This window comes from Garra rufa, chromosome 12 (assembly GCF_049309525.1).
Source record: "Garra rufa chromosome 12, GarRuf1.0, whole genome shotgun sequence".
NCBI classification, from domain to species: Eukaryota; Metazoa; Chordata; class Actinopteri; order Cypriniformes; family Cyprinidae; genus Garra; species Garra rufa.
The window spans coordinates 37,589,924-37,602,707 of record NC_133372.1 but is presented as its reverse complement, the minus strand read 5'-3'; the positions used below and the strand labels follow the sequence as shown (position 1 = coordinate 37,602,707).

Genomic DNA, 12,784 nt, shown 5'->3' with positions numbered 1-12,784 from the left:
TCTGTGAACAGCTTACGTTTTTCCTGGATCAAAGTAACATTCACAAGCCATTTCAGTCTGGTTTCCGTAAACAACACTCTACGGAAACGGCCTTACTGAAAGTGTCTACTGACATTATGATGGCTGCTGATTCTGGAAAACGCACTGTTCTAGTTCTCTTGGATCTGTCCTCAGCATTCGACACTGTTGACCATCAGGTCCTGCTGAAAAGACTGAGGGATCAAGTAGGACTGTCTGGGTCAGTTGGTTCTTCTCATACTTATCAGGGCGTAGCTTTAGTGTTTCAGCTAACCAAATAAGATCCGAGTCTGTGGATTTGCTGTGTGGAGTGCCTCAAGGGTCCGTTTTGGGCCCTGTTTTATTTTTGTTGTATTTGATTCCTTTGGGAAAGATTACCCAAAGGTTTAGTGATGTTTCTTTCCACCTATTTGCTGACGATATCCAGCTTTATTGTTCCTTTAAGCCGTCTGAAATCCAGAAGCTAAACTCTCTGCTCCATTGTCTAGTGGAGATTAAACACCCTGCTGAAAAAAACAGCATATGCTGGTTTTTTCAGCAGGGCAATGGCTCAGTGAAAACTCTCTGCAGTTAAATGCAGACAAAACGGAAACGCTGGTTATCGCACCCGATGATGCAATTCCTGGGATTAAACAATACCTGGGCGACTTAGGCCAGTTTGCGAAGCCAAGTCTTCATAACTTGGGAGTTATTTTTGACAAAGATATGTCATTAGCCCAGCACTGTAAGCAGCTAACAAGGAACTGCTTCTTTCAACTAAGGAAAATTTCTAAACTTAGGAATATGGTTGCACGTAATGGTCTGGAGCTTATCATTCATGCGTTTGTATCTTCACGTTTAGACTATTGTAATAGTTTGTTTTCATGTTTAAACAAGAAGGAGCTCTCTCGACTGCAATTAGTGCAAAACTGTGCAGCGAGAATTCTGACCTGTACTAACAAGAGGACCCACATATCTCCTATTTTAAAACAACTTCATTGGCTGCCAGTGTCCTATAGGATCAAATTTAAAATTTTGGTTCTAGCATTTAGAGCCCTGCATGGTCAGGCTCCTTCTTACCTCAGCGATCTGATTCAGCCTTATACCCCTGCCCGGGCTCTGAGGTCTGTGGATCAAACTCTGCTGAAGGCTTCACGCACTTGGTTTTGGACTAGAGGTGACCGATCCTTCCAGGCTGTTGCTCCTAGGCTTTGGAATGATCTTCCACTCTCTTTGCGCTCTATTGATTCTGTGGATACTTTTAAAAGTAATCTTAAGACTTATTTATTTATTCAAGCTTTTAATTAGCAACTTTTTGGGCTGTTATGATTTCGGTGTTGTTTTTGACCCATTTATACAGTACTGTATGTTATCTCTGATTTTAACTGTGTTGTGAAGCACTTTGTGGCCTTTGCCTGTGAAAGGTGCTATATAAATAAAGATTACTTACTTACTTACTTAAAGATCTTGAATGACATGGGGATGAGTAAATTATCAAGAATTTTTATTCAGGAAGTGAACTAATCTTTTAATAAGAATGTAGTACAGTTTGACAATAAAATTACACTCCCTAATAAATTTTTACCTCGTTTAGATAAACCTACCCCCCCACTTGGACCACTGGAGATTGTTGAAGCATCTGCCAACTGCATTGAGATCAAGTGGAGACAACCAAAAGACAACGGTGGTTGCCCTATTAAGCATTACATACTCGAGCGTAACCAAATTGGACGCAACACATGGAAAAAGATAGGCCAGATCCCAGGTGAAGCCCACTACAGAGACAGCGATGTTGACCATGGCAGGAGATACTGTTATCGTATCAGAGCGGAGACTGATGAGGGCATCAGTGAACTGATGGAGACTGAGGATGTGCAGGCTGGCACTAAAGGTGACCTTCTAAAAAATTCTCTCAGAGTAGCCTTGTTCTAGTCAGTGGCTATCTAGGCTCACCTTAATATAAACCTCTGAATTGTTTTACTTTCCAGCATATCCTGGTCAGCCATCTGCTCCCAAAATAGCCAGTGCCTTTAAAGACTGCATTAACCTGACATGGACTCCTCCAACCAAAACTGGAGGAACTGGTATTTTAGGTTATAATTTAGAGAAACGCAAGAAGGGCAGCAACTTGTGGGGCCTAGTCAATCCACCAGATCAGCCAATCCAAGGTTCGTATCTCACATTTTTACATGAGTTACTTTAAAGCACTGTGTAGTAAAATTTTTTTCTCTCAATTACCATCCACAGCAAAGAAATACGGTGTAAAAGATGTTGTTGAAGGAATGGAGTACGAGTTTCGTGTGTCTGCCATCAACATATCCGGAGCTGGTGAACCAAGCATCCCCTCAGAATTTGTGTTTGCAAGAGATCCCAAAAGTGAGTAATTTCTCAGGTTGCTCATTATCCTCAAAAAGAGAAGTGGAATTCAGCATAAGTATTCTCAAGGCTGTACATTTTGACAAATGAACCATGGCCTCCTCTCAAAGATATGCAAAAATAGCAGATTTAGGTCAGAATTTTCTGGGTTTCAAAATAACAAGCTAATTCAAACTCTTCTTGCACTTCTCCCTATTTTCTCATTCAACGTTTTCTCATGCAAATGCTTTCGATTCAATTTCCTGTCAGAACCCCCTGGAAAAGTCATTGACCTTAAAGTGACAGACTCCACCTACACTACCTTGTCCTTGTCTTGGACTAAACCAAAAGAAGAGCCTGGTGTTCAGGATGAGGCCAAGGGATACTTTGTTGATGTCAGGCCTGCTGAGAACACAGAATGGGATCGTGCAAACTCAAATGCCATCATCATGACCTCCTACACTGTAAAGGGAATGAAATCAATGGGCATGTATTGGGTTAGAGTGATCGCCGTCAATGAAGGTGGAGAGGGTGAGCCACGGGAGCTGGACAACTACATCTTGGCTATGCCTCCTCCAGGTGAATCATCTATGGTCAGAAAGACCCAAAATTCTGTAATTTTCAAAAACTGAACTGAGTATGCCACATCATTAACTCAATGTTTTGTTTTTCTTAGTGAGACCGAGATTCACAGATTCAAAGATTAAGAGCTTCATGGTGGTCAGAGCTGGAAATTCTGCTCGATTTAACATCAACTTTGAGGTAACAAGCAAAACTAAAACTACACTTTTAGAGAACTTTTATCACATAAAGTTTGCCACTTTTTGGGAGACAATCATTATATACTGCCTGCGGTGCGAAGGGATAAAATATAACCGCTGTCGTGCAGACTCCTGTTCCCCCTCCTCGATTCCTTGATCAAAAATGTAGTGCTGACTTACATCAGCAAATCATTTGGGACTACCAGCTGAATATTATGTCCCTTAATTAATATTCATGAGCCAGGCTATAACATGCTCCCTTCCCATACACTTTTTAGATCATTCCTTCTCTCCTCATTAAAACTATATTTTGCACTGGTCCGATACTTGTCCTATATTACCTTTTCACAGGCTTCCCCATGGCCAGATGTCATCTGGCTTAAAGATGGTGTCCCTGTGTCCAAACGTGTCACTGTTAGCAATGCTGAGGGAGGCTCTCAGATCCTGATCCCATCTGCAGATCGCTCCGATACAGGAATCTATACCATCATAGTCAAGAACGTTGTGGGACAAGAGACCTTCAGTACTGAGATGAGAGTTACAGGTAATATGAGGGAACCAGTGTATGTCTGTAAATCAAATATACCATCTTAAATTGTTTACTACTGTAGCATCACCAAATAGAATTGATTTTTTTTTTCAAATGTGTTTTCCTAAATAGTCCTAGTTTGTCACTGGTTAAAAAACAGATAGCCGTGTCCCCAGCTCACATGATTGGTTAAATCATGTTACTAGGGTTGGTTGGAATTCTTAAACAAAGCAATGTTTTGTTAGTACTGTACCACAGAGCCACAGTGCTTGTACTTTTTGGTGAAATCATCTTATAAATAACTGATAGTCTCTACATGTTAAACTGGGACTGTAGAGGGAACCCCAGGGCTAAAGTGGAGAGAACAAAGAGGCTGTTCTTTAGGAAGTTTTATTCGTCCACAGGCATCCTCCTATTCTTTTCTCCTCATCTTATCCTCTCCTCACTAGGAAAGCAGTAAAGACTTGCATCACTTCTCTTGTTGCCCTTTGACTAAAAATTACAATCAAAAGCCGCAGAATGTGGCATTGTATCAGTATTTTATTTATCAGTTGTGTATTCCGAGCGTTGTAAAAAATAGCAACAGTTAGCGCCAGTAGCTCACTGAATGCAGCCATTTCACGTCATCAATAATGGCACCCCCCATAGTCCAAAACATGTATAAAACGATGTGTTTTTTTTTTTTAATAACATAAATCTTTCATGGGTTTTCCACTACATATTTCAGTAAGAGTAACATCATTTATGTTATATTAAGGCATACACGTCTTAAGGTTCCCTTTAATAAACTCAAAGAAAGAAAAATGTACACTACCATTCAAAAGTCACCAAGGCTGTATTTATCTAAATACAGTAAAAACAGTAATATTTTAAAATAACTTTATGCTATTTTAGTATAATTAAAAATGTAATTTATTCCCATGATGGCAGAGCTGAATTATCAGCCATTACTCCAGTCTTTAGTGTTGTTGATCTTTCAGAATTTATTCTAATTTGCCAATTTTGTGTGCAAGAAACATTATTAATATTATCAATACTGAAAACAGCTGTACTACATTTTGAAAAAAAAATTTAAACAAAGTAAAAATCTTTACTGATGAAAAGTATTCAGTTCCTTCAAAAAAATGTTTTTGGAAAGCAGTGTAGATTTATAGACAGTTATGAAAACAATATACTCAACTACGCTTGCTCTGTAGAGGAATGTACATCTAATAGCCTTGATCCTCCAGTCCTGATGAACTACGACTGATTGTTTTGGTGCAGATGAGCCAAAGCCCCCAGGCCCCGCAGAGCTGGATGAGAATGTTCCAGGCACCGTGACAGTTTCCTGGGAACCATCCCCAGATGAGAAACGCGATGATCGCCTGCATTACATGGTGACCAAGAGAGACTCCAGCAAGAGGACCTGGCACACTGTTGCAGACCGTATCTTCAACAACCGTTTCACAGCCTGTAACATCATGCCAGGGAGAGAATACCAATTCCGTGTGTACTCCAAAAATGACATTGGCCTGTCTGCCCCTTCAGAGTCACCAAAATGGCTAATCACATGCAAGAAAGGTTTGTGATACTGGGGTATGGGGATTCAAACTACTAGCATTATTTATGTTCAGTGTTTTGTAAAGGCAGTGGCCATTTACACTAAATGTAAAAATGGAAGATGCTATTTATACTGGTATAATGGTAGATACTGTATGCACCAACTCTAAATAGCAATAAATAGCATAGATGTAAGTAACAGATGTTATTCACACAGTGTAAGTAAAATACTATTAGTAATAAGGGATGTCTGGGTGGAGTTGGCTATTTGCACTTAAATGTACAGTAAATAGACTGACATTTATAAACTGGTTGATGATGAAAATATTTCAAAGTAAATAGCAGCTGTTAATATCCGTTAATATTTAATAGACATGAACTAACTAACAAAGAACATTTTACATTTTATTAAATAACAATGCTAGTTCATACATGAGTCATGCATCACAAGTTTAACAGAATGTCCCTCAACAACAAATAATATGGGAAGTATTTTTACCCAAATGATAGTTGCACGCTATTATCTGCGTTTAGCTATGTTTTTCCTGTTATCACAACCCTGTCAGACCTGTAAGCCATTTTCAGCTTGCGGCCCACTAGTTAGAATATGCCTTCTCTGGTCTTACACACGTTCTGCCACTAGGGGGTGTCTGTTTACTGCACATACACTACAATGACCCTTTAGGTGACCCACCCACTGGCATGTCAAGTACACAGCATTAATTAATTGTTTTTTAACCAAACTCCTTCCATTTTTTCAGAAAAATTCAAACTGAACATCCCCGAGTCCAAGACCTGCAACTTGGAGAGTCCTCCGAGGTTTATGGTCCCCTTGAAAATTCACACAGCCCCACAAGGCTATGAGTGCTACATGAGCTGTGCCGTGAGGGGCAACCCCACACCCCACGTCACCTGGTACCGCAACAACGTCAGCCTCAACACTGACACCAACTACCTCATCACTAACACCTGTGGAGTTTGCTCTATGCTCATTCTCAGGGTTGGAACCAAAGACATGGGCGAGTATAAAGTCATAGCTGAGAACCAGCTGGGAAGATCAGAATGCACCACCAATCTCACAGTGAGAGGTAAGGGTCTACATGAGGAACTCACCTCAGTGGTTGAAAATTACACCATTAAGCACCTGATGACAGCTGGGTTTCCCAAAGCTCTGAGTACAATTTTAGAAGTCATATTTTATCCCTAGGCTAGTTTCCCAAAAGCATCATTACCTACTTACTATGTAAAACCATTTAGAAATTCTCAGACCTTTTTTAGCTGAAACAGAACTTTTATGAAACTACCTTACTAAAGCATCAGTAATCAGGGGTTCAAGCATGTAGCACCAAAACCCTTTTGTAATTTTTAGAATGGCCAAGGATCAGCAATCTCCACATAAAAGTGATTGGGCAGACTAAACTGTAAGTTGTAGAGACTTGAAATCTGGAGGGATGGTAGTACTCACACCATCTACAATGTCACCAAGGCTTGCCCCAATCAGCCTGACGGGGGTGCTACAGCGGTCAAAAACACAAAATTGTTCATAACTACTAAACCGGCAGTCGCAGGCTCAAGTGTCTTCTGTCGTTGGAATCTTTGGCTTACGCTGGACAAAACGCATGATTTGGGCCAAAACTTTTGAAAGGGACAGGGTCATTTTTTGCCTTGACATAACTTTACATATTCAGCAGCATTTTCAAACTATTTTCATGATGTGGAGATAAACTCCTAAAGATCCTGGTAACCATGTGGTCTTTGGACCTGACAGTATCAATGCACTTACATTTTACTAACAAGCATTTTATGTGCTGGTTTGAGAAACCAGCATCAGTCTATCCAAATACAGGACTTATAAAACTTAGGAAATGCCACTCAGAAAAGTTACTACATGACAAAATTAAAACATCTAAATGCTCCTGAATCCAATTTCTAAATCCAACACTATCCATATACAGCTATATGCAGTATAGTGATTTCTAATTATATCTTCAGAAATCCTAAGAATACCTTGGTTAACACTGTTTTTTCCCTTTTTTTAACTACATTAGTTGCCATTAACTAACTATTAAATACTTTTGCATTTGTTAATCTTAGTTTATTTTGATTATTTTTATGTAATCAAAAGTTGTATCTTAATATTATTTAATGGAACTGAGCAAACAAGAACTAGCAATGAGCAGTTGTAGTTTTTATTAACTAACATTACCAAAGATCACTCCAACAAATATATTGTTAGTTGTTAGTGATTGCATCAACGAATGCAACTGAGACAGAATGAAAACATCTAAATACTTATAAATCCAATTTTCCAGGAATTCCTACCGATGCACCACTCACTAGCTAATAGCTACAGTATATGATGTATAATGTTTCTAAACATATTTCTCAAAATATCTTTACTAATCCTTAGAATAACTTGGTTTTAAACATTTACTCATAAAAGTTTTTAAAAGTAAATTCAAAAAGTGTAGAACAATTCATACATAGCACTGCAAATACATTTAATCTAACACCTTAACCATATTTTCTTTGTTTTTCAGAATAAAACTTAGACGTGGAGAGGATGTCAACACATACCGCTTACAAATCACTGTGTTGTTTTTTGGATTTTAGGCCCTTTGTAGAACTACAGCATTGAGTATTTTTGCAGAAAGATGGGAAGACCATTGTGTGGCCTTATGAGACAGAAATGGCAGAATCAAATGCATGTGATAAACTATGTATCGTCTTACTGTGTTTAATACCACAAAAACCTGAAAAAGTAAAAATAAAGAAAAAAACTCTTGGTGTTGTGCCGCTTGGGTGGCTGATGCTTAATACGCCATGCTTACCTAATCCTGTTTGGCAATGATTTTACTTAAGCTTAGTTCAGGTTTGGGGGGTTTTATTGTTCTTGTACGCAATTTAATTTATTAATTTATTTATTCTTGGCTTTTGTGTACGTACCCTGCTCTTTCACACTTTCACAAATTCAATTACACTACACAAGAAAAAAGTGTAAAGTGCTGATTTCTCGCATCCATTTTTTCGTTTGGCTTGTCTGGAAATGAAAAGTGTAAAAGAAGCTTTTGCTTCTTCACATATGCTTTATCAACAAAAATGGTTTGGTGTAAATAAAATATTCAGGGTTCTTTGAACAGCGCACTTGTGTATCGACCGTTATTCTACCTTATCATTACAAATCCATTACTCTGTGTATGAATTTAAAGCACAGTGATCCGATTAGTAATCCATGATCCTATGCTCCTAAAATTCTCAGGAGCTATTTTTTCTGAACACATCCCTTCACAAACAGACAAAGTTAGAAAGAAATAGTATATAGAAATGCCATATGAATGCATACTGATGACACCATAAAGTCTCACTTAGAAGTACATGCTGTCCTTGTTATATTTGGACTATTTTACTGCCAATAAATTTGGTAAATGGCCTGACAGGGTCCAGCACATGTAACATCAGTACAGTGCTCCTGTGGCGTGGTTATGTGTATATGTCAGACTTAAGAGTCACTATATAATTATGATTTATAACCTTCTCTGTCTCTTGTGATCCATATATGGGCCATAACATCCTGGCCTGACCATACCAATGCAACTTTAAACTCGTATCCAACAAGCACAGGATTTTCAGTCTTGGCTAGTTAAAAGTTTACACAACCTATAAACCATTTAACATAATTTATCTCCAAACAATTGCATTGTTTTACATTAAGCATCAACAAACAACATTTTTTCTTATTTCGTCTAATGAGAGCCATTCTGTTTTATTAATATAAGCTAGATTCAGTAATTTAGAAACAAAATCATCATTATAATTAGGTTCAAGGCACATCATTCTCATAAACACAAGCTTACCTTTCTCACATCAGGAGAAAGCTGCTCTTGCTGTCACCGCTGTGCCGCACGTTAACTCCTGGAGTTTCTTTTTCAGTGGATAGTTTATAAGACCCTCTAAGCTTCATTCTCCAGCCTGGTCCTATATCTAAAGGAGGAGTCACAGTTCCTCATCACATTCATGTCTTTGATCAGTACTCATGGGTAAGCCTATCCCTCAGCCAACACCCCTGAGGAGCAACAGGACGCCTTTGAGGACCATCTCAAGTTGGGTCGCAAAGGTAAAGACAGCACTCAAAGCTGAACAAAGAGCACGGGGCACAAGTCACAAAGTAAGTAGCCAATGCAATCTTTAGTATTTATACTATTATGCTACATTGCATCAGGATTATACACAAGGAGTAATGCACCTAGCCAATCAGCATAGGTTGGGGTTTCCTTAAGTGTTAAACAGACATTACTGCATATCATTGGATAACAGCTTACTCTGACTCTGACTATAACTATGCACTGATTTTGTGACTTTTATATAGGAAAAAAAATCATTTGAACTGCACTTTCCATTAATTTACATATAGAAAGCAGCATGTACAGTATTATTTGTAATTATTGTTAAAGCCAACAGGTAAAATACATTTTTTATGGTGTTTCTAAACACAAATAGAGATGAAAATGTTTGATTCCCGCTGGAATAGTTCTTAGGAAGATGAACAGAGACATCTGTTGAGCCAAAAAAAAAATAGTCATGATGGTCTCTGTTCCTTTTAAAGTGGTTTCCTATTATAATGCAATGATAAAAGGATGCTACACCATCTGTTTTCTTAGTTTGGAGCAATGTGTGTGACATGCGGCATTTACATTGATTTGTAAATGTAAACAATGTTTATTTTAAGCCATTATGTTATTTTTATTGGTCCCACATCGGTCCACAGCCAGCAGCTCTGAGATTTCTGGTCAATTATATTGGAGTGCAATTACTTTTAATGGGTTAGGGAAACTTTAATGGTGAAAATAGATCAGAATTTATTTATCAGAATTATTGTGAAAAACAAAGAACTGATATATTCACATTATAGATTTGTTTAGCAATTCCATACTGTATGTTATAAAATAACAATAACTAATGTACAAGAATAAATATGTAAATGGATAATGATGATAAGACCAAAAATTATATCCCTGTAAAGTAGCACAGGCAATCCTAAGAGCAGAATAAGCAGGGTAAAGGAAAAGATCATTTAATAAGTCATAAAATCTGACATAAAAAGGGTCAAAGCAGAAAGTGAAGCCTTGCTGCCATTAATGGGAGGTTGACATCTCAGGACACAAGAGCCTTTCCAGGCCTCCCTTGGGCATATTTATAAATCAATCATATGTCTCAGCTGCTAGGGATGGCTATTTTTCATCTCCTACAAATATGGTTATCCCTGATAAGAAACTGTCTGCAGATAAACTTATCTTGATGTACTGCTTACACTATAAATCAACACCTAATTTATAGTTGTATGATTATAGTGTGCTCTGTCACATAGTATTTAACTACATCTAACTCTCTCTCTCTCTCTCTCTCTCTCTCTCTCTCTCTCTCTCTATATATATATATATATATATATATATAAAACTAGAAAAATATTACATATGTAATAGTTATATAGTTTCTAACACAAATGCATAAAGTATTTATATAAAATGTTTTTATTATCTTTTTTTGTGTGGATGCACATATATATGCATCAAATCACCTAGGCAACTGCTACACATAAATATTAAAAGGCATAATGGCATAGTTTATAAAACCTTTCAATGTAGCTGTTATGAAATGCATCTGGGAAAAGCATTACCATCATAGGAGATTGTGAAGAAATAGAGCTCCACAAAAATGTTGGCACTCTGCATTTAAGATGAGAGTGTGCGTCAGAGGTGTTTTGATGGATAGTTTTATGAGGTATGTGACCTATAACAGACAAAAACATGCAGTGCTACTTGACTCACACAAGTGGCACATGCTATAGTGTTAATTGAGAAAAGAAACCTTCAGTTTACCATAGCTTTAAATAACTACTCTATGGAACGCAGCAGTTTTGATGTATCTTTAGCTTTGCTGTTCCTTGTGAATAATTTTATTATACACTTTTGAAATTTCTGAATCTAGTTTCAAGTGTCAGTTTAGGTTACATTCAATATACATGGATGCAAGATCCGTTAAGTCACAACCTCTTATCAGCTCACCAGAAACAAAACTAATGAGGCTTTACGGCTAAAAGAAGCTTTAGAAAACCTTCCCGTCTCAAGATGTAATCTAAAGAAACATAATTGCTGCATATTTCTTTCTAGCAATTTACAGCCACCACCTCCAGACACAATTATTGTCTCTATCTTCATTCTAAAAATCCCATCTAATAGAGACTTCAGGAGGTATGAGGTTTACTCGAAATGTGTCAGCATTACATTCCAGTAGCAGACATATTGCTTAAATCCCGAGGTTGCGGATTGGTGTAAGTGACACTGTTGCCATCTTTTTTTCCTTCCTGTGACTGGCCCATGAATTACATTCTAGACAGCTGGAGTGTTCGTGTTGCTGTAGAGAAAAGCTGACAGAAGCGCTTAGCTTAGCCCTGCTGCTAAGCTCCATGCTCCCTGCCTCAGGGAACAGACATGATCTGAGTCAAAAAAATTCATTATGCTTCCTCATCAGAACTACGTCTAGCACTTTTTCAAAAGCAATATGGTCTGGAACTTTGTCCTAATTTTATAACAATCACAGAATCCTGAAAGATTAACCACATCGACCTCAACAAATACGCTGAAAGATCTGTAGTTAGAAGTGAATTCAAAACATGAGTCATTATTTACTATTAGATCTTTCAAAGCTATTATTTTTCTGTGGAACCCAGAAACAGATGAAAAAGGTGCACTTCCATAAAGTACTGTACTTAAAGTGGTCTATTTTTACACACTAATTTTGTACTTAATATACTAAAAATTATTCTTTAGTACTGCTGAAGACAATCTTAAGTGTACTTGAATGTGCTATTTTGGGACACCATGAATATGAGCTTTTAACATACTATCTCTGTATTAAAAAAAAATGTATTTAGTTACCATTTGTAGTACACTTGAACTTACTAGTGTATGAAAGAAGCTCATTTCAGTTCATATTCATGGGATCCCGAAATAGCACATTTGAGTACACTTAGAAAATTATCTTCAGAAGTACTGAAGAATCATTTTTAGTATATTACAAATTTAGTGCATGAAAATAGAGCACTTCAAGAACATTATAGAAGTGCACTCTTTTTACCTGGGGACATTTTACAAAAAAAATCCATGTTTTTCATAGTAAAGAGAGTAAAACTAACACAAATCAGTCCCATTTGTGAATGAATCGTTTGGACTGATTTGTGAAGCAAATCAGTGGTTCAAGGGAGGGGAAACCCCCTAGCTCAGAAGAACAATTTGTTCTCTGATCCAATTATTGAGTTCAAATCATTGACTTAATGGTCCGGTTAAGGCAGTTCTCGAGTTAACAGCGTATAAAATAGAGCAAAAGATTCCTTTTGCAAAAACACTTTAAAATATCTCATCTCATCGTTTTTCTATAGAATAAAGAAACTCGTGCAGATTTGGAAGAACATAAGGATGAGTGAATGATTTTGGGTGAACTATACCCCCAAAACAGTTAAGATTTCATAGGTGTAATGATTTTTTGATAAGCCTAACTAATGTTATTGATCTCACAGGACTGAGTTTTCTGAATCCCACATACCAAG

General features: G+C 37.5%; 1 protein-coding gene across 4 annotated transcripts in view; it reads left to right on the top strand.

Moving 5' to 3' along the window:
• The window catches only part of igfn1.1 (immunoglobulin like and fibronectin type III domain containing 1, tandem duplicate 1), a 34,082-nt gene extending 25,759 nt beyond the window's left edge, over positions 1–8,323 (top strand). For all 4 annotated transcript variants that reach the window (XM_073851225.1, XM_073851223.1, XM_073851222.1 and 1 more), the window contains 9 exons: positions 1,592–1,888; positions 1,986–2,165; positions 2,245–2,373; positions 2,623–2,931; positions 3,029–3,114; positions 3,465–3,657; positions 4,906–5,202; positions 5,943–6,269; positions 7,722–8,323. In XM_073851225.1, coding sequence (XP_073707326.1) covers positions 1,592–1,888; positions 1,986–2,165; positions 2,245–2,373; positions 2,623–2,931; positions 3,029–3,114; positions 3,465–3,657; positions 4,906–5,202; positions 5,943–6,269; positions 7,722–7,726 — 1,823 coding nt within the window. In that variant the 3' untranslated portion in view covers positions 7,727–8,323. The remainder of the gene's footprint in view (positions 1–1,591; positions 1,889–1,985; positions 2,166–2,244; positions 2,374–2,622; positions 2,932–3,028; positions 3,115–3,464; positions 3,658–4,905; positions 5,203–5,942; positions 6,270–7,721) is intronic.
• The last annotated feature ends 4,461 nt before the right edge of the window (positions 8,324–12,784 follow it).